Source organism: Fusarium fujikuroi, chromosome FFUJ_chr05, assembly GCF_900079805.1.
Source record: "Fusarium fujikuroi IMI 58289 draft genome, chromosome FFUJ_chr05".
Classification (NCBI taxonomy): Eukaryota; Fungi; Ascomycota; class Sordariomycetes; order Hypocreales; family Nectriaceae; genus Fusarium; species Fusarium fujikuroi.
Genome location: NC_036626.1, coordinates 2,574,560 through 2,598,979, shown reverse-complemented (window position 1 = coordinate 2,598,979; position 24,420 = coordinate 2,574,560). Strand labels below are relative to the sequence as shown.

Sequence of the window (24,420 nt, the reverse complement as noted above, 5' to 3'; positions counted from 1 at the left end):
TCGGGGCGCAAAAAAAAAAAAAAAAAAAAGAAGTGCGGCAGGTTCTTTGTCTTTGGAGCATTTTGATATCACACTACTGTTTTCCGATTTCTAATTGCGATATTACTTTGCATAGGGCAAGCATTTGCCTGGGTATGTACGACTAGTTATGAAGCAACAAAACATCATGAAAAGAATTTAAGACCATGATCATGCTCTGCAAATTGCATTATAAGCAACTATATGCACATCTTTACATATTTTCGCTTGTGTTTGACTCATCTTGAATACATCCTTCTGTGCAGCATAGACATCCTGCGCCTGACCAACCACCCAGTCGTAACTTCAAAAAAGAAGAAAAACATTGAATGGGGAATGGGGACTGGTTGGTCAAAATCGTAGCAGCATAGTGTCCTATATAACCCAAATATCATCAAAGTTGAACAGTAAGACGCCTGTTATCAAAATGGAATGGAAAATTAAAAACCTAGCAATGAGACATATCCTCTTGGTTTTCCTCTAATGTCCATAGTGTTACATCACCAACATGTCCATTAGATTCGTTTCGTTTGGTACAGTAATGACTGCAAATCTGCTGGAACCCAGGCAGTAGATCACTTGCTATTTCATAAACCAATTTGAATGTGTGTATTCATATAACCGTCTGGCAGTGTACGAAGCAGAGCTAGCATGCTCGCAGCCAAACGTATCGTGCCCATTGGTGTAAGTTTGGAATGTCAGTGCCCTTTTCAAAATGAGGTTTCTCAATCAGCCTCGGCGAGTTGCATGATCAACTTGGCGGCCATGTCCAGGAAGGGAAAGGGACTGGTGACATCTTTTTCCTCGAGCAGTCGGCCATGGGCTGTCTCGTATCCAGAGCACTTGAAGTCGACCAAGTACACGCCATGTTCCATTTCGTAAATTTGTATGTCCATATGTAGCGCAACGAAAGGCTCTTTGGGGTAATGTTGACCCTCTGGCGTGCTCGGCGAGCTGGGAGTGCCAGGAACGCTGGCTGCCTTCTTCTTGATGGCTGGGAAGATGTCAGTTCTGATAATTCAAGTACAACCGATCTGAGAACCAACCAGAAGTATCCCAGCGCACATTGATGTGCCAAGGATCTGCGGGAAGATTGTAACGTTTCTTAGGATCGATGCTTGAACTTGAGCCCCGGTTATTATCGTGAGAATCCGCAAAGCTACCTTCGCCTGAAGCTTCAGCTCGCTCTTCTGCAGTTCTTGTTTCATAATCTTCATCGGGGATGTATGTCGCGCCCAATTTATGAAGTGCCTTGTGGATGCACAGAAGGGCTTCCCATGGCGAGTTACGTGATCGGATGCCGAACTGCCAACGAACTGGCTTATTCTTTTTAGGGGGGTTAATAGGAGTCATCCCTTGGGGCCTTGTGTTGGCTTCGTCCATACGCAATTGACTTCTCGAGTGGGGCCGTAAACGGCGCGCTGTCTCTTCCTTTTCCGCATCTGTCCTGTTGCTGGGAGGTTCGTCGTTGATGAGCACTTTGGGTGGCGAGTTTTCGACGCTACCGGCCTTCTCCCGCTCCATATAGTCCTTGTGGTAAGCTGGCAAACTTGAAGGCAAGATACCGACCTTGCTCACGTACGGGCGAGGGGTGGTGGTAGCTTGAGAAGTCGTTGAGCGGGCAGAAGACATGCTTAGCATGGGGCTTGATCCCTCGGGCTCTACTAGAAGGGCTTCAGGATTGTCTAAATCAGTTTCAATACGGCGAGAGATTAGTCATAAAAAGAGAGAGGAACTCACGGTTCACTTGCATCATCTTGTTTTCCCTTACAATCATGTAGGCATCCTTGATTGCGGACGGTTCGGCAGCCTGCAGCGCTTCCTCCACATCACTCTTACCATAACCCATAGTCTTACTGATCTTTTCAGTGACCTCATTATGCAGTCTCTCTTGAACCTTTTCTGAAGCATTCGGCGCGATGTCGTTCTTCTTAATGGCTTTGTTTGGATCAACGCCTGTGTTGAAGAATTCTTCAACGGGAAGTTGAAGGTAAGAGGGCAGGTCGGTGGTGAACCAAGGATCGGCTCGGATATCCTCAATTGTAGCACGATGCACGGGGTTCACCACCAGCATCTTCTTGATGAGATTTGCAGCGCCAGTGGGCATCCATTGCGGTATGCTGTATGTGCCCTTTGCAATCTTGGCAAACAAACTTGGAATGTGTTCATCGTCGAAGGGAAGTCGACCAACCAAAAGAACATAAAGAATAACACCGCAGCTCCACACATCGACTTCGGGACCAGCATATAACTTGCCGCCGATGACTTCAGGAGCAGCATAGTTGGGACTGCCACAGCTGGTCTTGAGAAAGTTACCATCGGTCATAATATTGCTTAGGCCGAAATCGGCGATTTTGACGTTGAGGTTTTCGTCGAGTAGCAAGTTCTCGGGTTTTAAGTCACGGTGAACAATCTTGTGTCGATGACAATATTCGACGGCACAAAGCATCTGCTGGAAGAAACGGCGAGCTTCAGGCTCCTTCATCCGGCCATGTTGAACAATGTAGTCGAAGAGTTCGCCTCCAGCATATTCGAGGACCATGATGATTTCATTGGGTGTCTTGATGACGGTGAAACTGGAAGATTGGTGTCAGTCATAACGACACCAATATATTTAGCCAAGGTTGGGCGCGCAACGTACAGTTTGATGATATGAGGATGGCGTAAGAGCTGCAAGTATTCAATCTCACGCTCAACACGCCCAGCCATATCGCGGCTGATAAGCTTCTTCCTGGCGATGATTTTGAGGGCAACCTGCTGGCCGGTTCCATTGTGAATAGCAAGCTTGACCTTTCCAAAAGAGCCCTCGCCTAGAGTTCGAAGGACCTTGTAGGCGCCGATGCGCTGTTCCGTCTTGATCCTTTCCTTGAGCGGTGCATCGGCGGGGCGGGAACCGGGTGCAGGAGCCTCATTAGAAGCGTGCTGCTGCTGTGACTGTTGTTGCTGCTGTTGAGGGCGACGAACGTGGGAGGAGGATAGGGATATGGTAAGCTCCTCGTCCTCGAAACCTCGGGGAGCCATGGCGATGCGATGCCCTGACCCAAGGTCAAGGCGGGCCAGGTCGAAAAGTGATCGGTCGGCGGGGTTTCCAGAGCTGCAGAGCTTTTGGTTCGGCTGTCAGGAACTGGGTGCGACGGTCGTACAGGTATTGCAGGGATAGTGGGATTGACGAAGCGAGCGCGGGGTGGTTTGTCGTAAAAGAGAAGAGCGGGTGGAAATGAAGCGGCGAAATGGAGGAGGTAGGTGACCGGTTAGATAGTTTATTCTAATCGCGTATCGTGATGTTGTGTAGGTAGGCATTCGTTAGTGGTGTCGAAGTTGCAGAGCTCTCGACTGACTGGGGTAGATTACCTACCTTGAGGTAGTCGTCACTGTTGTGGAGGGGGTCAGGTCAGTGGAACCACCTCAGGCATGGGCTAATGGCTCTTTTCTCAACACTTTATAAGAATGGTGATTTGGTACGGATACCATCCAGCATTTTGCACGTTGGATATGGATTGGATGTCAATAGTTGACACAGAAATTCTGTAGCTAGATCTTGATTATCTCATTTGAAGCTTATTATATATTCCTGATGGCGTTTCGCTTTATGCTTTATCAGAGAACCTAATGAGCTGTCTTTCTCCCCATTTGTTACATCCATTCCTGTTGTCTGACCTGTCACCCAAAGAACAATTTACAAAACCAGTGGTGTTTTGTATATGCTCACGGCGTTGAATTCCCATCAAATCAATTGTCAAAACTCTGCCAACATAGACTTATAAGTTGTCGAGTCGAAATCTGTTTCTATAACCAAAACATCTGATGTTGAACCATAACATCATGATTATTTATCGACCCCTTCCAGCTACCAGCCAACAGTCCTCCATGAAAACTTGTCATGTGTTGGTCCGTGTCTACATATGCAAGCATTGGATGATTCTGGTCTCAGAGTACCTTACTTATATCTGACAAACGCCAATGCCAGACAGTATTTGTTACACTCATCTCTGCCTACAGTCATGATACATATCTCGTTTCCTTCCAGTCTTCATAACCCTTGATCATAATTGGCTGCCTCGGTCGATTTTTCTTTGTTCGACTAGGCCATGAATATTCTCCTTTCCACTAACTTGGTGAGTTTTGTTTGGCTTCTTCTCGCTTTAGTCTCTCCACCAACTTTGCTTGTAAGAATGGGCTGAGTCCCAGGCTTGAAAACTTGTTAGCGACTTGACGTGACTGTGTTCGTGTCCTCTAGACTTACATTCCCTCGTTCGTTAGAATACGGTACGTTCCACTTGGCTGTACTTTGCCGATGATGGTGCCATTACCGTCCACCTCAACACTTCCCAGGATATCCTCAGGCCATGCAATGCGTCCAAAGTCAGGGGGATTCCTTCGGTCGCTGAGGTGCACATATCCTCCTCTTCCACCACCACCGGCTCCTCCCTGAGCGCTGGCGCCTCCTGCACCGTCTCCTCCAGCTCCCCCTCCGGCTCCCTGCTTGCGAGATCCACCTCTATTAGGTCGTTTTTGTGAGAAAAAGGCACCGCCTGAGCCCAGATTGAAGCCTCCCGGACTGGCAAATGCGCGTGCTTGATTGATAAGATCCTCATCTTGGTGACCGTACTCAGTTATCACCTCGTTGAGAATCTTGACGAAGTCCTTATTCTCAGTGAAGGACTGAGGAGTAGGAGGGAGCTCGCTAGTAGTCCCAATTGCTAGGCGCTCGTCCGGCGGTTCTTTCTCGAGATAGCTTAAGTAGTTTGTAAAAGGAGATTTGGGATCCTTTACAACTTTCTACAACATGGTCAGAGTGTTGTTGAAGTGGTACTGGCTTGGGTGCTGAATACAAACAATTTTAGGGTTGCTAGAAAGGCTGGATATGGCTCTGACAGGTACAGCCATGTGCCGAGCAACATTTCGAAATGTTGACCCCATCGTTTGGCTCCTATTTGGAATTCAAATCGACTTTACTACTGTGTCCGGTTCAATGAAGCTATCATTGTGTTGACTCGACCTTGATCGTGAATGAGGTCATTCGCAGGATCCTAATGCACGCGATACATGCCTATGGAGGGTATATGTATGTAACGGGTCAATTAAACGCGTGAACGCGGTCGGCGCGTACCCTCCAAGACGACCTGCGCAACGAGGTAGGCAAATCAACCAAAACACCATACACAAAATTCTATTAGCAAGCAACGTTGAATTCATATTCAAAAAGTTGAATTCTTTTTTTCTCTTTTCTTTTTCTTTCTTTCTCTGCCATGCCAAGCTAGCGGTATAGATCATGGATAAGACGCCAGCTCCTATATTCCGAAAACAACGAGGGGCGGTCCCTCCGTCGTCTGCGATACCATCTTCCTCTCCAGCCTTCGGTACCCCCATCCATCCACTGAAGCCATTCGCTGTCAATGCCCCTAAGGCTGCAATACTACCGATCATACTCCCTCCTCCCACACTTCGACCGCTCGCTTTCCGTACATTCACGAAAAAACATTCTTTAACCCTCACATCCTCTGCCCTTCAAGAACTAGCTTCCTTCATTGGAAGGCATTGTGGTTCAGGATGGCGAGAAGAAGGCTTGGCCGAACGGGTTCTTGAAGAGGTTGCAAGAAGCTGGAAAAACCGCAATGGAGGCGTCATTGTCGAGGGCTCGAGTAAAGAGCTCCTGGAAATTCTCAAGACCCTTGAGGGTAACATGAGCGGCGGCAGAATCACTGGCCCAACGAGAGGACTGCCGCGTGGGGATAGTATGCTTGATCTCAAGGATAACGAGACCCTGAACACACGGTTGGGACTACGGCCGGCAGAAGTTAGGAGGGAGGATAGCAACACAAGCTTCGGCATGTCGGGACTTGGTGTGGATGAGGAGCAAGAAAGCGAGACGAGCGATCCTAGAGCATGGCTTAAGATCATAGACGCATATGACCAACCCAGGTTCATATACAACGTTGGTAAAAAGCACTTTGAAAAGTCAGTATTGTCTATTCGATGGATCAACTGAATTTGCGACTAACATTTCTTAGGGATACTTCAACGCCTTCATTACTACCACCGGCATCACACAAAACGACAGTTTTCCGAAATCGCTACAATGTAATTCACCAACGTCTTCTCCGTAACGAAACCTTCCAATCCTCCGCAGTCTCCTCCTCTCGAAAACAAAGCCTGAGCCGTTCCCTTTCCAACCAGCATTCACTTAAACTCACGCCAATCGCGAACCTCCTTGGTCGGCATGGCAGCAGCCATATGCTACTAGGGCTCCTGGTTGTCCTCCCTACCGGCGATCTTGCCATCAGCGACCTGACTGGTTCTATTGCCTTGGACTTATCCCAGGCGGTAGCTATCCCAGACGATTCAGCATGGTTTTGTCCTGGGATGATCGTGCTGGTTGACGGTGTCTATGAAGAAGAAGACGAATCTTTGGGCAAGGGCCTGAGCGGCAGCAGCGGCGTTGGAGGTACACTAGGCGGCCGTTTTCAAGGCTTCTTTATAGGTCAGCCCCCGTGTGAACGTCGTCAAGCGACTCTGGGCATTAGCGCATCCGATGGTGGCCAGGAGCAGACCATAGGAGGGGGCTTTGGCTGGATCGATTTCCTGGGTGTTGGCAGCGAGCGTGCCGTGGGTACCAAGATGCGCAGGCTCGAAAAGCGCCTTCTACGCAGCAGAGCAGAGGAGGATACTGCACCGTCACGTGGGCGCGTCGTTGTTATTGGCGAACTGAACCTTGATCAACCACGAACTCTTCAAGCATTACGCAAGATCCTCTCAGGATATGCCTCAGAGCCTGAGGGTTCAACGCCTCTAACATTCGTGCTGATGGGTAACTTCACTCAGTACGCTGTTTTGGCACGGGGCGGCAGTGGCGGAAGTATCGAATATAAAGAATACTTTGATGCCCTGGCTTCAACTCTGGGAGACTTTCCAACACTGCTCCAGTCGTCTACCTTTGTCTTTGTTCCCGGAGACAATGACGCCTGGGTCTCTTCCTTCACAGCTGGCGCCTCTGTTCCCTTGCCTCGAAAACAAGTGCCAGAAATGTTCACGTCGAGAATACGTCGAGCCTTTGCGACAGCCAATGCGGAAGCAGGAGGGAAGTCAACTGGTACTGCTGTATGGACGTCGAACCCAAGCCGAATCAGTTTATTCGGCCCCAACCACGAACTTGTTATCTTTAGAGATGATGTATCTGCTCGTTTGCGTCGAGCCTCTGTCCGTCTAAAACCAAAGGTGAAGGATGCCAGTGGAGAACAGACACCAGGTTCAAGTGCTGCACCTCCCGAAGATGTTCAGCCGATGGATATCGATGCTGCTCATCATGATGATCCTACCGCTACCGCTACCGCCTCGCCCGTCACACCTCTTGTTCCTCACGACGTTCATGCCGCGCAGAAACTTGTCAAGACTATTCTTGATCAAGGCTACCTCGCACCATTCCGCCAGGCTATTCGCCCCGTTCACTGGGACTACTCCTCAGCATTACATCTGTACCCACTACCCACAGCCATGGTCTTGCTCGACACAACAGCCCCGCCGTTTTGCGTCACATACGAGGGTTGTCATGTAATGAACCCAGGCAGTGTGCTCGTACCAGGACGCAAGGGAATCGCTCGATGGGTCGAGTATGATGTTGGTCGACTGGGCAGGTTAAGGGAATGTACAGTTTAGACTGGACGTCCAGATCTAAATATTATTTAGTTGCTGCTATCGATGACTCATAGCGTCAGGGGATTCAGGGGCCTACAAGGTAATGATGGGTGTGATGGACAACCCATACGAACATAGGTAGCTTTCTATAATCACGAAGAGCAGTAATATTTTGAACCTCATCATAAAATGCTAGCTTTTATTTACATACACACGAGAAAGAATACACAGGGCACGGAGAATGCACCAACTCACTGCGCGATGAACATGGATTCCGGTATCATGAATGACTAAGTATGCAAAAGACCATTTACCTCCTGTTTGACAAGCCTTCCTCCTCTACTGCAGCAGCAGAGCTTCCTCGTGTAAAACTCCATACAGGGCTTCAATCTCGGCCCTCACCTTGTTTAATTCAGCTGCCACTTGTAGCGTAACGAGTGTGTATGCGTACAGCAAAGCATAGTCACTCTCTTGAACAATCAGAGGGGATTCGTCGCCCAAAAGATCCGTACTCATGTGCTCCTTGCGGAATTGGTAGATTTTCCCTAAGAGTCGGTCCTTGTTGTTCTCAACCGTAGGGATGGCATCAGTCAAGGGGTATTCAAGCATAAGGCACGACGCGATAACTTGAAAGACGTGACATATGCGCTGGCAAAGGAGAGCTCTCTCAGTGCTTGTGTACTCTAACAATGCCCGCTCGCCTTCTGTTAATTGATTTCGTTTCGATGTGATGAGACGCATCGCATAGAAACCATTGAGCATGTTTTTGGTGGAACGCATGATGCGCCCATAAGCTGCGTCTGGAAATGGACCACGAAGCTCAAATTCAGACTTCGCAGCCGTTCGCAGGCTCGCAAGTTTGAAGGCTGTCACAGAGTTAGCGTGATTAAGAAAGACGTGGCAGTGAGTGCCTACCATATCGTTGAAGAGCCGCCTGTTCGCCCTCGCGCATGTAGTCAAGCGTGTTATTATGTGTGCTGTCCTTAGTGAGCGACACAGTAAGAGGGCCACGCTTCCATATGAGACCCATCTGGAGATACAAGACAGAAAGTCCTTCACGGAACTTCTTTCGACCAGAAATCGGCCAGAGGACTCGGCAAACAACAATACCCCACAGGATGCCTAGGGTGACCGCAACAACTCGATGCCAGGCAATGTCCAAAATCAGGGGGTTAGACCCTCCCTCGTCATCGTCATCATCATCAACATCTTGCGAAATGCTGTAGGCATAAAGGGTGCTCACGTTGTATGCCAACAAAGCAATTCTACCCAGCGGAGCCTTTTTGATGACCAGAATCACGTAGAAGTTGAACAAAGCTACAAGGCCGCCCAGAAACACCAGTGCAATGCCATTACCTTGGCTGACAGTCCAGCACACCACGGCAAAGGCTGCACCAATGAGGGTGCCTTTGAATCTGGCAGTTCCAGTCGTATTCGCTGAGCCAGTTGTCATAGCCGCCACGATCATGAAGGAAAGGAGACCCCATTCACCTCTCCATGTCTGGTAAATAGGTCTTGTGCTTGGTATAAAAGCAAGCATGGCCCAGAGAAGAGCACCAATACCAACTTTGATACCAAAAAGTATGTCCTCCCGTACGATGAATCGGGAAATCTTGAGCATTTTCTGAGCAACTCTTCTTTTGACTCTGCTAGATTGTGGGGCAGCATCCCAGTTGAAGGTATCTCGCCGTGCGACCATTGTATCTGGAATACCTTTGGGCATCTGAGATTTCCGCAATCTCGGCACAGGTGGTTTCTGTATCAAGCTCTCACGTTCCGGATCTTCAACCCTATCTTTGTCTGAAGGTCCAGTCCGGCCGAAGTACCTCCAAAATTTGAGCCAACTCCATGAACACGGCGCCGTCTCAGTCGTGTACCTGATGTCCTCTAGAACATCCAAATATGCATCAGTCTCTTCAGCTACAGCCTGTAAACTGAAGGAGAAATGCCCACAGGCTGCAGCAACTTCTTCTATATCCGCTTGGATTTTCTCGGATCTAGCACGTCCGATCTGAATGGTACGGTAAAGCTCCTGTAATGACTCTGACCTTGCATTATTGTAAAGATTCAGAGCATCGCGAAGGCTCTCCCTCAACTGTTCGTTCACCGCGATATCTTTGTTCGGATCCTGTCCAAATGCAGGCTCACGCAGGATTTCTGATAGCGTATGAGCCAGGGACTTGATTGACGGGCCAAGCATGTTGATGAAGAGGGCAAAGATGTCAGAAGGCTCCTGAAAAGCGGGAGCTGCGTCTAGAGCGGTATCCGATTTGTTTCTCTCCGCCAGTCGTTCTTCCTCGCTCTCTCCAGATTCATCGATGTCAGATAACGTTTGACCTCCAGCATCAATATATGCAGAAATGGCTCGATTCAAGGTGGATGTCATCCCTGTGGGCTTCGGTGAAGGGAAGGTATCTTCCAGGTTGGGAACCTCTCTGAGTAAAGTGAATTGGTTTTCGAGTGCACTTCGCAGTCCTCCTATGGCTTGGGAGAGCGCCTCAACCGATCTTGAAAGACGTTTATCAAGCGGATAAAAGGTTTCTCGGCCCAGGAAGAAGTACTCAAATTTGGCTTCTCGGAGTGTTGAGTTCATAGTTGTGTATGCGCTGTTGTACCGGGCGGAGACTCGGCCATATTCGCTTGTCCAGAATTCATCTTCCGTTCCACTGAGAAATCCTTTTGTAATGGATGATAATTTGTCGCCTAGAGAGCTGGTGGCGGTCATGATGGATCTACGAAGCACACGCCTCGCCGAGATTCTCCAGACTAATACATTAACTGTTAAAGTGCAGGTGATGCCAACAAGAAGCAATTTCAAGACCTGGACGATCTTGTCGTCGTCAAAGTAGCCTCCTTGTACGCCCTCCTCTTTGGTGATTACAGATATGATTGCGATCGATGCCAAGGTTGAGCCGACATTAACAAGGGGGCTGTTGAGTCTTTGCTTTACCCAACCCACAAAGCCCAGTCCTCCTCCGATGCAGATAATGAGGATCAGCACGTGAGCAGCGGCAGTCAAGCCGAGTTGGGATCTCATGGCAATTGCAATTCCCATCGACAGCATCGATATGACCTCCGCGTAAAATACAGCAACGACTGCTATAACAGTTGCCTCAAGCATAGAGCCAACGGTTCGTGCTGGGTGAAAGTAAACGGTAATGGTAGCAGAGACATGCTTTCCATCTCTGTTGCCAAGAAAGGCTGTCAAGGGTGGGAAAAAAGTACCCATACTACCAAGTACGTAGGCAAGTGTACACTTGAGAACTCCGTGGCCTTCTTCAGTATGTAGCCACAGCCATATCAAGATGAATGCAGTCTTGATGTTATGTGCGACAATGTGGACACGGTCACCGAAGGATTCAGCGGCCTCGAAGGATTGATATTTCGGTTTCTTGTTGATATCCTCTGCAACTACTGCGTTGGTAGATGTGCTTAACGAGAATTCTGACCTCGATCGTTCGCCAGTCCTGGGGATGATAAAGGTTCCGTTCTTCAATTTCTGCCCGATGCATCAGATATCTACCCATTTCTCGCCGTCATGCATGCAGGAAATTATAGAGCGAGTGATTTCGTACCGTTCGCTGGGAAGGCCGCTGTTTAGGCGGCCATGCCAGGTTGGATGAACCTGTGGCGGAGCTCATGGTTGGTTGTTTTGATGGTACTCGTGTCTGGAGTGGTGAGACGATTGTGAGGCGCGCTTCATTCTCCTAGTCTTAGAGCTCCATAAGAACAGTGGCGCTGGTCTCCAAGTGTCAGCCTTTTGAGAGGAATAGGCTGTCACGGTCGTGATTTCCGCTGCTTGTCCTCCTGGGTGGATCAATCAGAAAGGTCAGGAACAGGTGTTGTAGGTGTAGAATCGAATATAATGGAAAGCAATGCAGCTTACGGAGTATTATAGTCTTGAAAATAAGGATGACGCTGAACATGCATGCACCCCAGGCAGCTAGTGTGGGGCTTCGATCAGCTATCGAGACGACCTCGCATTGGCTGTACCTCTAGCTACCTACCTTAGTGTACCTAACTTCCATTGCCTTAGGTGCTGGCGGGAGTAGTTTAATTAGGTGCCTGTTACTCCGTACTGTTGAGAAAGGTACCTATATTCTGTTAGTGACCCTGGTATTCCAAGAGGGCGCCCTCGCTTTTGGCTCAGTCACAACAGTTACGGCTTAAAAAGAGAATGGAATGGATGGCAGATGTTCCAAGCTCTTTCTTCAATGACACTAACAAAGTTTTCGTAGTTGTATATGGGAAAATTAGGATTATTTAGAGGCAAGCATCTCGTGCTTTCCCTCCCATACCAAGTTTTCACATGAACAATAATGTGCGAAGATTGTCTGTTTTATCATTCAAAGGAATAGTCTAGATTTTTCCGTGACTTGTTATAAATAAAAATAAAAACACTCTTAGAGAGATCTCTTAGCCTAATGCCTAGTGGGGCTATGCACACTTTCCGGCTGCGCCCGTTGCTTAAACGCGGGCTGGCGGGACAAGCATGGGATCTTGAGGGGGACAAGGGCCAAACACTTCCATCCAGTCATCCAAGCTCGTGGCTAGGTACGCACTAGATATAGTCGCAAGATCATCAGGAACGGGAAAATAGTTTCAGAGACCTAGCACGCCTATGGATTTGGTAGAAACTAAGCAGACAAACCCGTTACACCACTGTCGCTTTGTTTTTTTTTTTTTTTGTTTCCTCGTGCGACTCGAAACTCGACCCTTTTACAATGGCCATAGAGTTGGTCCCAATCATTGATCCAATGGAATAAGCACGATCCGCATCCGCTCCTCGCACCGAAAACGTTCAGCTCGACTAGTTGGGATGTTTCGTCTGTCTCGTCGTAAAACACATCGAACGACAGCCCTTGCTTTAAAAGCAGCTGATCCAGCCCGTCGTCCGGATCCAGATCATGTAGGATTGATATGTGAATCGTTTGGATTCCCTCCCAGATTTGATCCACTACTCTTGCCTGATTTTCGTGCTCTTCACAGTCAAAGAGCCATGGCTTGTGCCAACAGTATTGACTTACTGCGGAGATGGCTCCGGTCTCAGGTGCACAGTAGACTCGGTATTCCCTTTCGCTTCCATACGTTTATTGAATGGAAGAAAGGTCAAGTCGACAGTCGGACTCCCCCCTTCAAGACTCCTCAATATTTCATTACGTACTCGCTGTGATGTGATCAAGCGAATAATTATATCCATTGGGGGGTGAAGAGACAGCCTACCCGGTACGGCTTGGCGACCATCTTTAGGTGAACAACGATCCAAACGCATGAAGAGACCTTCGGCAGGGAAGTCGAGAGACGATAAATGCGGGATGATTTCTTCCTGGATGTCTTCTTGATATGCTCGGTTGTGTTCCCCAGTGATGATCGAGGTGCCTGATGCTGCTACGACGAGCCTGGCCTCTGCTCGTGTAAGTTTGACAACTTGTGCAGCTTTTGCATCGGGGTTTCGTGTTCTAAGAACCAAGGGTAGCCATCGCTCGAAGGAGTAAGGTGCTTCTGATGGACGTGAAAGATAATTCCTGCTCTCATGTGCTGGAATTTCCTCGACGGTATGAAAGTAGGTGTTGAACGTTGCAGGCGGTACATTCTGAGAGTCTGATTCGACCTCCTCGTAGTTGGTTTGTGTGAGACGCATGCTTTTCGTTGCATTTCCGTCCATAGTCCATTGATCACAAAAGAGAGTGGTCCTGCGGAGAAGGAATTTTGTTTTGTTTTTGGAATGAAAATAGGTTCACTTGTGAGGTGAATTATCAGTGTTACACCCACCATCCAACGGCGGCACGCCACTTCAACAAACCCACAGAACAAATCTAGCGTTTAACTATGAGCAAACTTCACCTCATCTCTGCAATCAAGGGTCATGTTCCCAACGTGCATTTAAGCAGACTTTTCTATCAATATTATTGCACTTGATTCTTCATTTGAAGCCCACCATAAAGGACATGCACCTTCCTGAGCTCGACTTACAAGGAGCACCTATCCGCACTCCGGATTGTTGTCTAAGCCTTTCCTACAAATTATTCCGGAACCTAGTCAACGCAATCCCCAACACCACGCTTTCGTTGAACCATGCCAAAAGTCTGAGAACCCCTTATCTAAGGCAAGGTGTTCTTGGTGAATGACTAACTAATAGCTTCTAGGAGAAACGCCAACTGTGCTTTCGATCGGAAGCGGATCCGGGCTACTGGAAGCTCTTTTCCTTGCTTATCTCAACTCGCAATGCCAACGCAGTGGCTTTGATCATGCTTCAGTTAACATTGAAGGAGTTGAAGTTCAGCAACTTGGTATGAGAGACCATGTCAACAGCTATCTTCCAGAACAAGCCATACACACTGTTCGTGGTAGTTGGGATGTTACTTCGAGGCTGCAGGATTCAGATGTGACAGCTCTAATGTTCGTCTATCCACGCCAACCTGCTTTGATCTCGCAATATATCAAGTCCATCGCTGAGCAGGATCTGAAAGTCGAAGCCATTGTGTGGCTTGGGCCTATGGCCGACTGGGAGGTATTTGAGCCTTGTTTCAACACCGGACATGGAAGCTGTCAATTTGTGGTTGTTGGGACGAAACATGGTCGCGAAGTTGGACTTGATGAATATGAATCCATGGCAGTGGCGAGGAGAACAGACTGCAGTTCTGTGAAAGATGTGAAAGACGCATGTAAAACCGGTTGATGAGAGATGCCTTACGTAGCAGACTTTTTCGCCAAAAGTTAGGTGAGAATGATAACTGTTACTCGTCACCATAATCGACATCCTAAACTAGAAAGACCTTTTAGTATAATAACGATGTATCGGAAATATCCATATCTCGATGTGAAGAAGTACACTGCTGTCTCAGTACCCAAGTTAGTGAGTGCTGTTAAGTGGCTTGTTGCCCAAATGGTACAATGACATCTGATGCTAATAAAGCATTCATTAGATACTTTATTCTTGTTCAAATGTGACTGGCATTTCTACCTATCAATTGTGCTGCAATATACTGTGGTCTACAAACTATAGGTCCATGTATTGGGGACCTTTGGTAGGTGTAATCCCTGGAACAGGTAGGTAACCCAAGAACTCTTAGCCCCAATTTCTTTCTGTCCCCACCCCAATAAGAGCGTCATCTCTGAGTCAAAGCACTCATTACCATTGCCAACTACACGGCTCTCATTCTTATCATCGATGAGAGAAAAGACAAAGGAGGGATATTTCAGTAACTCCATATAATTGCATATAGGTAGATTTCCCGAGAACTCTCGACCTTGATATCAACCTTACTCTATTGTCCTTCAAGTTGCCTCAGGCTCAGCTCTATGCTACGCCGTTTGGTCTCGATCATGAATCCATCACATCCGAAGCGATTCATACCACTGAAGAAGGGCAAACATAGCTGTCCTGCCGACACCCCCAAACTTCGGGGAGTGGTCTTTGACATGGATGGCACCCTTTGGTAAGATCTGCACCCTCAGTCTCACTCTACTCTTATTTTATGGCACGGAAGTTTCCCGCACATGACCTTGACTCACATATCTTGTACAAACGAATACTTGATGATATTCTTTGCTCCACTATCCGAGGTGGTTGAAAGAGAGGATGATTCATATTTTCATTTATACTATTCTCAACATATCAAGAAGAGTTGGCGCAACGAATGCATCGCTAATCTAGTATATAGCGAGCCCCAAACATACATGTTCAAGGAAATGAGAGATGTTTTAGGAATTACAAAAACAACAGACATACTCGAGCACATTGATACTCTGCCGAAATCAGAACAATGGACTGCCCTTGAGTCTATCCGCAATATTGAGCGCGAAGCCATGAAGGCCCAGACCCCTCAACCAGGTCTGATGACTCTAATGGCGTACCTCGACGCCAATGCCATCCCCAAGGCGATATGCACCCGCAACTTTGATGTCCCTGTTCAGAACCTTGTGGACAAGTTTCTTGAAGGCTCTCGCTTTCATCCCATCGTGACACGAGACTTCCGCCCACCCAAACCTGATCCTGCCGGTATCCTGCACATCGCTAAGAACTGGGGCTTACACGGCGAATCTGGCGAGGGCGACGCCAGTGGTCTTATCATGGTGGGCGACTCCATCGACGACATGACCGCAGGCAGAAAGGCTGGCGCAGCTACTGTATTGCTCGTGAATGACGTAAATCGAGCATTGGCTGAACATGCCCATACTGACCTGGTCATTTCTACGCTGGATGAGCTCGTTGATATCCTTGAACGAGGCTTCGTAGGAAGAGACGTCCCGGAATAGCAAGAAGTTGACGCGAGCCCCTGTCAGCTCACAAATGTTAATCACAACTTGTCACACCTCTTTTCGTCCGTGTTTGATATCACGGTGCCAACTCAACCGCGAATTGATTTAATTTAGGTTTCCTACATGGGGCCGGTTTCTGTACATGACTCCTCCACACTAGAAACAGCAGATAGACTCTCGGGAATCGAGATCAATAGATCTTCGCCTCCTCAAATCTAAACCACGTCCTTGGGTTTTGAAGAAGGTATATGAAGTGATTTAAGTGTAGTGATCTAGCCAGAGACCACCGCAGATTTCAAAACAGTGCGCCGAGATATGCTAAATGATCTTCAGGTTTAGGCTGCTGTCCCAATATTTTCGGCAAAGTTATCTCGGGAGATGCAGCTCCAGGAAACAATTCGAAAAAAATAGCCTTAAGATACATTGTATCCAGGGTTAGGTGGCAATCCAAACGTTGCCTGTCTGCGGTTCTCCCTTCGTAGCTCATCGGGAGTCTCTTTTCGAGGTGGCGGAGGGGGAAGAGGTCCGCCTGGCGGTGCTGGTCGAACGGGTAAGCTAAAGGTGGCAGCGTTCGCGCTCACAGGACCAGCACTGTCAGGATAGCCTGAAACCTTGGGAATGGAATTCGTGGTGACAACCCTGGGTCCAAGTCCGGGGTGCGCTGAAGCTGGTGTGCGTGACGAAGGGTATCCGTTGCGAGGCGGTGATCGGCTCTGGCCAGAGCCATACTGATCACGAGGGGAAATAATACCAGCGCCGCCGATTGGGATCTCGCCAGAAGTGGGAGTGTGAGACCGTTCTTCTGGTTGGGCCGATGCCTGTATCTGCTGGGACTGGGTGGGCGAGTCACTTGAGCGCAGAAGATCCTGGGTTGCAGGAGAGAGCTGAGGCGCTAGGTGGGATTTTCTATTGTCACGCTCCATCATACCGACAGCCCACTCTCTAAGATCAACTGGTGTACGCTTGGCGGCTTGTACGAAGTGATCACGGTCCTGATAACATTAGCACATGTCAAAACAAACAAGATTGGAAATCCGTCTTACGAATAGCTCCTGGGGGGTTGGTCGACGTTCGGGCTCCTTGTAAAGACACTTCTGAATCATATCGTCAAGAATGCTAGGGAAAGCATCGCTCTTTGGAAGCTTGGGAGCCGGTTCGTGAACAATCTGTTGAAGCAAATCCAGAATACCCGCAGGAGCGCAATCGCCATCTGAGAGTTGCTCACTGGCAGCAAAAGGAAATTTGCCAATAGCAAGTTCCATGATGCTCAGACCAAAACTCCAGACATCTGACTTGACCGTATACTTCTCACCCTGGATTCTTTCGGGTGCCATGTAAGTGGAAGTACCGACAAAGGTGTCAGCGATAGAATTGACAAGCTCGCCAGAAACACCAAAATCGCAAAGCTTGATCGAACCCCTCGAGTTGACGAGAATATTGGATGGCTTAATATCACGATGCATGATGTGGTGCTTGGTGTAAAGGTATGTCAGACCACCAAGAGTCGCTTCTGCAATTTTACCCAGAACATCAACTCGAACGGGGCCAAAAACTCTCGAGACTCGATCAAGGGAACTGGTCCAGTGTCAGCTATCATATCGCCATGGATGTATCATATCGAACTGACCCCACATCCATATATTCCATACACATTATAACATCGTTATTTGGAGTTAAGAAAGCACCGTAGAATGTCACGATGTAGTCAGAATGGCAGCCGTGCATAATCTGGAGTTCTCGGACAATTCGCTTCCGTATTTCTCGCTTCGCTTCCACATGAATAACCTGCCAAATATGTTAACAGGAAACCCCTTAATTCCGTGACACAGGATACAGACCTTGCGAGCCATGACAGTTCCCGTTGTTAGGTGCTTCACTTTGCTGACCGTACCACCGTTACCAGACCCTAACTCCTTGAGAATTTCGAGATCCTCAGGTCTTAGGTCCAACTTGTATTCGATACCGATCTCCAACTGTTCATCTTTACCTGCATCTTGGCTTCCGCTGTACTCATGATGGTTGGTTTCGGCGGTTGGTGGGGGTCGAGGGGCAGCCGCTTTGAGTGCAAGTCCTTTGACGTTCTTGCGCTTCATAGAGCGTGGAGCAAATGGGTCGGCCATTCTGGAGAGTAGCGCGCGAAATTCAGCTCGGTTGATAAAAGAGGCTCGAAAAACTGAAGGCTCGCTGAGTGCTGCAAAAACCGAAAATTGAATCGGGCTGGTCTTATCGTTTGTAGTGACTGACAACTAGTGGACGGCTTCCGATGCTTAGAATAGAGGAGTCACCGCACCAGGCCGCAAATAATATCGATCCGGCCGAGCAGTCGTAAGAGTTGCTCGTGGTATTCGAGCTTGAATAGACGCAGGTCAGGTAAAGCGTCTTGTCCTTGCCTGCCGTCGAGATAATGCGAGCGCTGGCAGACGTTGATTTCGGACCGTCACGAGAGGCACTGATTCTTGGCGATAGAATCAAGGACGTCGATGGCGATGACGAAAAAGGACAACACAGAGAAACCTTTCGACTAGAGTTGATCGTGGTTTATCAGGGGCGTCTATGCAAAGCGTCGCTGAAGATTGGGAATGGGGGATTTGTCCCGGTCTCTTTTACAGCTTCTGGCTGGTTAGGCGCGGACAGTGGAGGGCGGGGTCTAGCCGGCGACAACGTGACGGGAGTGGCTGGAGTTGCGCTCTGAGAAGTTGGAGGCGCAACAAACCACAAAAGAGAGGCAGAGCTGGCGGTAAGACGAGATGGGGGAAAGAGGGGGACAGGAGAATTTGGCGACGAGATGTGATCACGACTTTTTAAAGCCATGAAGAGTGTAAGGAGTTACAGCAACGGCCTGTCAGATTTGAAATTATGTACCTGAAATCTAGTGGGCCATTCATTCGCCGTAAGGGGACACCATGGAGTACAGACACGGAGGCCAGCATCCATTGTCCATTAATACGGAGTAATTATTGTACGTCTTCCTACGAGGCGAGGCCTGAGCCTGAGTCCAACGTCCAGGAGGCGCGATGCCCTGTCTGTCTGGGTACCTTATGTAGGAACCTAGGCTAGGCCGGGACGGCTACTGGCCAGACTCTCGGAACTTGAGACACTTCACGCCTCGAGCTTGGTACAGTTATCGATTCATAATCATGATAAGATGGTGGTCGTCGGTTGTTTGTGATAAGTCTTTAGTCCAGACTAATACGACATAATTCCCTACTCAGCTCAGGTTCTGAACCTATAAAGCATCTCTTAAAGGATTTAGATCAGTCACAATATCACTCGCCCTGGATACCATAGAAGTCCACAAAGCTCTGACATTGTAGTCTGACGACAGCATATATCCAAACCCGATTATAGGCGAACCTTCAATATCTCACAAGGAATTTGCAATGGTCTGATCTTAAGAAGGGAAAAATACCTACCCCGCAGGATATTCATAGAGACATTAAGGAAGAATCAAAAAGTGATTAAAACAGGAGCCTCATGGTATGGGATACAAAAGTAATCGAAGCATGAGAACAGGCGATGGATCAGACACTGGGCGATTCAAACATGTTTAAACAACACTTGGACCACTAGCCAGCACAGTACAGTCAGGGGTAAGTTCCAATGGCATACATGCGAACATACCTACAAGCCTCATGGTTGGTCAAAGTATGCCAAAAGAAACATGATAATGCTATTGATGGCCAAAATATTTGCGGTCAATGGAGCTGTATCCGAGTTCCTTACCTGAGGTACGGAGGAGGTAGGTACGGAGGAGGTAGGTACATAGTAGGAGTACCTAGGTAGTTGGCGGTTCCATGGATGCTGTTCAATCACCCGCTTGTCGGAAACGGATTATCATATCACCGCTCTGCATCCTTGCCAGGCGCGACAAGGCTGCACGTGTAGCTCTGCAGCGCATCGCCAAAAAATCCTAAATACCTACCCAAAGCTTTCCAACAACAGCACAAATAATAATTCCCTTTTCTTGTCATCTTCTTTTATCTATCACGAAAAGCCCCGAGACCCCAAACACTCGTTCTTTCGGAATTTTCTCTCGAATCGCCGACATCTTCAGCAGACAAAGAAAGCTTTGTTGCCTGCTTGGCAGCATCGCAAGTCGCCAAGATGAGTAACAGTATGCGCGACCTGATATCCGGCGAGGCCGAACTTGATGACGAGGAAGAGGACGAGTCTTTTGATGAAGGTGGTGAGGAGCGCAGACGAAAGGCTGCAGTAGAAGACTCTAGTGAGGAGGAGGAAGATGACGACGATGAGGAAGAGGCTCGCAAGGTCCGTATTGTCATAAACTATGCGCAGCGACACGCTCCCTAACTCCTAACTCTCAGGTACGTGAAGGCTTTATAGTTGACGAGGACGAGGACGAGGAAGAAGGCGGCGAATCAGATGGCGATGTGCGCCCTGTTCACAAACGAAAGCGAAAACATCGCGACCGTGAAGAGGAGGCGCAGCTTGATGAAGAAGACCTGGATCTCATCGGCGAGCAATTCGGCGAGCGTCCCAAGCCCCAAACACAGGTAAGTTTTCCCTTGTGCTACTTAAACTCCCATGACTTAAGTAGCACCCCCTGACTTCGTCTTTAGTCCAAGTTCAAGCGCCTCAAGCGTGGCTACCGCGACGAAGAAAGGGGAAACCAACGCCGTGGACTAGACGATATCTTCTCGGACGAGGATGAAGACACAAGCGAGCAGCGACCTTACGGCAGATCGTACCGCCAAGCCGACGAGTTCGACGATTTCATCGAAGAGGATTTCCCTGAAGACCCTGAGGAATTAGAACAACAGCGAGAAGATGCGGAGGTTGCTCGCCCCAGAGATCGCGTCATTGGAAATATCGCCGATACTGGTAATCTCGATAAGGATGCCTTAGACGATATGGAGGCCATCTTCGGTAATGGCGAAGACTACGATTGGGCGCTGCAAATGGAAGAGGAGGAGGAAGATCGTGAAAGAGAGGAACAAGCCATTGAGCTGAAGGACGTGTTCGAACCTTCGCAACTTAAAGAGAAGCTCTTGACCGACGAAGATAACGAGATTCGTTTCACCGACGAGCCCGAGCGATTTCAACTCGACCGGAAGACCTTCAAGACACTTCAGCTTACTGCAGAGCAGTTTAGGGAGGAGGCAAGATGGATCACGAACCAGTTGTGGCCAAAGAAGGGCTTGGCGGCCGACCTCCAGGTCCCATTCGGCAAAGCCGTTGGCAAGGTCCTCGAATTCTTCATTGTTGACGAAGTTGAGGTGCCTTATGTGTTCCAGCACCGCAAAGACTACCTACTTCACACCAGAAAAACGCGGAACCCGAATCGTGATGACCCTGATGCGCCTGAGTACGTCATCAGTGCAGACAAGCTCTTGAATCAAGACGACCTCTGGAAGATTTTGGAATTGGACATCAAGTTTCGTTCTTTTGTGGACAAGAGAAATGCTCTCGAGAAGACTTTTGAAAACCTCAAAGGATTGGCAATTCACGACACGATTGTGGAGGAGATGATTCCAGAGGCGACCACTATGGAAGAACTTCAAGATTTGCAAGACTATTTGCAGTTCCAGTACGGTCCACAGCTCAAGGATCTTGCTGCTATGGCTGGAAACCTCTCATTAACGAAACGGCCGGGCTCAAAATCGAATTTGCTTGAACGAGTCCGCCAAGGCAAGGCCTATAGCTTCGTCCGTGCTTATGGAATCTCAGCGGATCAGCTTGCCAAGAATGCATTGCGATATGGAAAGAAGATCACTCCTGATGATGACGCTCAATATCCCATGGACCTGGCTGACAGTTTGGTCGACGACAACTTCGACACAGGCGACCAAGTTATCAACGCAGCTCGACAGATGTATTCGGAAGAATTGTTTGCAAGCCCAAGGATGCGCAAACATTTCCGAAATTCGTACTACCAAGCTGCTGAGATCAGCTGTCGACGAACTGAGAAGGGTCTTCGTAGAATCGATGATTCTCACCCGTACTATGAGATCAAGTATTTGCAAAACCAGGCCATTGCTGATCTAGTTCACCAACCAGAGCTTTTCCTGAAGATGATGAAGGCTGAGGAGGAAGGCCTTGTTACTATCAAGCTTGATATGCCAGCCCGCTATGACTTCCGGAGACAACTTTATCAGGAGTTTGAGTCTGAGAACTTCAGCGACCGGGCCGAACAGTGGCGGGAAGAGCGCAAGAAAGTACTTGACCTTGCATACCCCAAACTCGAAAGGATTATTGCAAAGAATGTCAAAGAAGTCATTCGAACTTTCTGCCAAGATGAGGTGCTCAAGATGTGTCGAGAGGAATATGCAAAACGGCTCGATCAGGCACCCTACAAGCCCAAGGGCATGATACTGGGCACTACGCCCCGTGTCCTAGTTCTCTCCAATGGCATGGCCGACCCTGCCCGCGATCCCATCTGCTGGGCATGGGTTGAGGAAGATGGCCGTGTGGTTGAGCAAGGAAAGCTTGGGAACCTTGCCAGAGATGAGCGCCAACGAGAAGAGTTCGAGGAGCTGGTCAAGCGTCGTCGACCCGATGTGATTGCCGTCAGCGGTTGGTCTGCTGAGACGAATAAGCTGGTGCGTGACTTGGAGAGCCTTGTCAACGAGAAGGGCCTTATGGGCCCTGAGTTTGAGGACCCAGACACCAACGACTATCGAACAGAGCCACTAGAGGTTGTGGTAGTCAATGATGAGGTTGCTCGTTTGTACAAGGACAGCCCTCGTGCACTTGCTGAGCACCCAAGTCTGAATCCTGTGACGAGGTACTGTGTTGCTCTGGCGCGATATATGCAGAACCCTATGAAGGAATATGCAGCTCTCGGCAAAGACGTTGCCTCCATTTCTTACCACCCTTGCCAAAACCTTCTCCCACCTGATAAACTGGCCAAATACCTCGACTCCGCTATGGTTGACATGGTCAACCTCTGCGGTGTTGATATCAACGAGGCCATGAACGATTCCTATACCGCCAACCTTCTTCCTTACGTGTCTGGATTGGGTCCCCGTAAGGCAACAAGTGTCATCAAGGCCATCAACGCTAATGGCGGTGCTGTTGGTACAAGGGATGAGCTCGTGGGTGATCCAGACAGTGGCAAGCTGCCTGTCGTTGGCCCCAGAGTTTGGAACAACTGCGCAAGCTTTCTGTTCATCGAATACGAAGCCACAAATCCTGCTTCGGACCCCCTAGATAACACACGAGTTCATCCTGAAGATTACGAGCTCGGACGTAAAATGGCCGCCGATGCTCTTGAGCTTGATGAAGAGGATGTCAAGGCCGAAACTGACGAGAATGGACCCGGAGCGATCGTCCGCAAGCTGTTCAAGCAGGATGAACAAGACAAGGTCAACGAGCTAGTCTTGGAAGAGTATGCTGAGCAATTGGAGAGAAACTACAGCCAGCGCAAGCGAGCTACGTTGGAAACCATTCGTGCCGAACTCCAGGCGCCCTACGAAGAACTTCGACGGAATTTTGCTCTCCTGTCAGCATCCGAGATCTTCACTATGTTTACTGGTGAGACCAAGCAGACTCTATGCGAAGGCATGATTGTACCCATCAATGTTCGGGTTGTGAAGGATGACTTCGCCATTGTTAAGCTCGACTGTGGTATCGAAGGCCGTATTGAGGGTCATGAAATCAACCATCGTTCGTCCATCAAGGATGCCCTGACCTCGGGACAAACGACGCAGGCAAAGATTTTGGACATCAATTATAAAGACTTTATGGCCAAGCTATCAATGCGGGATGAAACCCTACGTATTCCGTACAAGCGCCCGATCAACCTCGGTCGAGATGGGTGGGACTACGCCCTTGAAGCAACAGATAAAGAGGAATTGCGAGAAAAGGACAAGACCACGGGGCGGACGCAGCGTGTTGTCAAGCACCCCAATTTCAAACCGTTCAGTGGCCTGCAAGCAGAGGAATATCTGGGATCGCAGCCCAATGGTGAGGTTATCATTCGACCCTCATCCAAGGGTAACGATCATCTGGCAGTGACCTGGAAGGTCGCTGACGGTGTTTATCAACACATTGACGTCCTCGAGATGCAGAAAGAGACAGAATTCTCGGTCGGCAAGCTGCTGCGGGTGGGCGGCAAATATACGTACACTGACCTGGATGAACTGATCGTGGAGCACGTCAAAGCCATGGCGCGTAAAGTTGAAGAACTGATGCGACACGATAAGTATCAAAATCGATCCCGGGGAGAGACGGGTACGTTCCCACACATCCTGGTGCTCACAGACACAAGATATGATGCTAACGATAGATGTAGAAAAATGGCTTACGACGTACATCGACGCCAATCCTAACCGATCAGCTTACGCGTTCTGCATCGACACGAAGCATCCTGGATACTTTTGGTTGTGCTTCAAGGCCAGCAGGTCGGCCAGGGTCATTGCATTGCCGGTGCGCGCGATTCCACAAGGGTTTGAGCTCAAGGGGTATCAATATCCTGACATGCGAGCGCTATGCAACGGATTCAAGCTGCGTTATCAAAATGAGTTCTCCAAGATGGGTCACCGGTAG

General features: G+C 48.8%; 9 protein-coding genes; 4 read left to right on the top strand and 5 right to left on the bottom strand.

The window, feature by feature from the left end:
- Positions 1–743: 743 nt before the first annotated feature.
- Positions 744–3,039, bottom strand: FFUJ_07564 (probable serine/threonine protein kinase (SNF1); the record flags this gene model as incomplete). XM_023577831.1 has 4 exons in its annotated part: positions 744–1,012; positions 1,065–1,703; positions 1,759–2,594; positions 2,660–3,039. 4 exons carry the CDS (start codon positions 3,037–3,039, stop codon positions 744–746), a joined length of 2,124 nt encoding a protein of 707 aa, XP_023430831.1.
- A 1,086-nt stretch (positions 3,040–4,125) lies between these two features.
- On the bottom strand, positions 4,126–4,938 carry FFUJ_07563 (uncharacterized protein; the record flags this gene model as incomplete). XM_023577830.1 has 3 exons in its annotated part: positions 4,126–4,207; positions 4,262–4,797; positions 4,855–4,938. The coding sequence occupies 3 exons, from the start codon at positions 4,936–4,938 to the stop codon at positions 4,126–4,128; spliced, it is 702 nt and encodes a 233-aa protein (XP_023430830.1).
- A 352-nt stretch (positions 4,939–5,290) lies between these two features.
- FFUJ_07562 (related to DNA directed DNA polymerase II chain B) lies at positions 5,291–7,671 on the top strand (the record flags this gene model as incomplete). XM_023577829.1 has 3 exons in its annotated part: positions 5,291–5,480; positions 5,538–5,976; positions 6,030–7,671. 3 exons carry the CDS (start codon positions 5,291–5,293, stop codon positions 7,669–7,671), a joined length of 2,271 nt encoding a protein of 756 aa, XP_023430829.1.
- Positions 7,672–7,989: 318 nt separating this feature from the next.
- On the bottom strand, positions 7,990–11,291 carry FFUJ_07561 (related to Lactobacillus putative histidine protein kinase SppK; the record flags this gene model as incomplete). XM_023577827.1 has 3 exons in its annotated part: positions 7,990–8,516; positions 8,566–11,149; positions 11,226–11,291. The coding sequence occupies 3 exons, from the start codon at positions 11,289–11,291 to the stop codon at positions 7,990–7,992; spliced, it is 3,177 nt and encodes a 1,058-aa protein (XP_023430828.1).
- A 1,382-nt stretch (positions 11,292–12,673) lies between these two features.
- Positions 12,674–13,291, bottom strand: FFUJ_07560 (uncharacterized protein; the record flags this gene model as incomplete). The annotated part of the gene is made up of 1 exon (XM_023577826.1): positions 12,674–13,291. One exon carries the CDS (start codon positions 13,289–13,291, stop codon positions 12,674–12,676), a length of 618 nt encoding a protein of 205 aa, XP_023430827.1.
- A 307-nt stretch (positions 13,292–13,598) lies between these two features.
- Positions 13,599–14,329, top strand: FFUJ_07559 (uncharacterized protein; the record flags this gene model as incomplete). XM_023577825.1 has 2 exons in its annotated part: positions 13,599–13,734; positions 13,797–14,329. The coding sequence occupies 2 exons, from the start codon at positions 13,599–13,601 to the stop codon at positions 14,327–14,329; spliced, it is 669 nt and encodes a 222-aa protein (XP_023430826.1).
- Positions 14,330–15,342: 1,013 nt separating this feature from the next.
- FFUJ_07558 (related to HAD superfamily hydrolase) lies at positions 15,343–15,909 on the top strand (the record flags this gene model as incomplete). Its single annotated transcript, XM_023577824.1, has 1 exon — positions 15,343–15,909. The coding sequence occupies one exon, from the start codon at positions 15,343–15,345 to the stop codon at positions 15,907–15,909; it is 567 nt and encodes a 188-aa protein (XP_023430825.1).
- A 416-nt stretch (positions 15,910–16,325) lies between these two features.
- FFUJ_07557 (probable MAP kinase kinase) lies at positions 16,326–18,032 on the bottom strand (the record flags this gene model as incomplete). XM_023577823.1 has 4 exons in its annotated part: positions 16,326–16,904; positions 16,956–17,487; positions 17,540–17,697; positions 17,751–18,032. The coding sequence occupies 4 exons, from the start codon at positions 18,030–18,032 to the stop codon at positions 16,326–16,328; spliced, it is 1,551 nt and encodes a 516-aa protein (XP_023430824.1).
- A 1,984-nt stretch (positions 18,033–20,016) lies between these two features.
- FFUJ_07556 (related to transcriptional regulator protein SPT6) lies at positions 20,017–24,420 on the top strand (the record flags this gene model as incomplete). XM_023577822.1 has 4 exons in its annotated part: positions 20,017–20,181; positions 20,238–20,426; positions 20,493–24,105; positions 24,167–24,420. 4 exons carry the CDS (start codon positions 20,017–20,019, stop codon positions 24,418–24,420), a joined length of 4,221 nt encoding a protein of 1,406 aa, XP_023430823.1.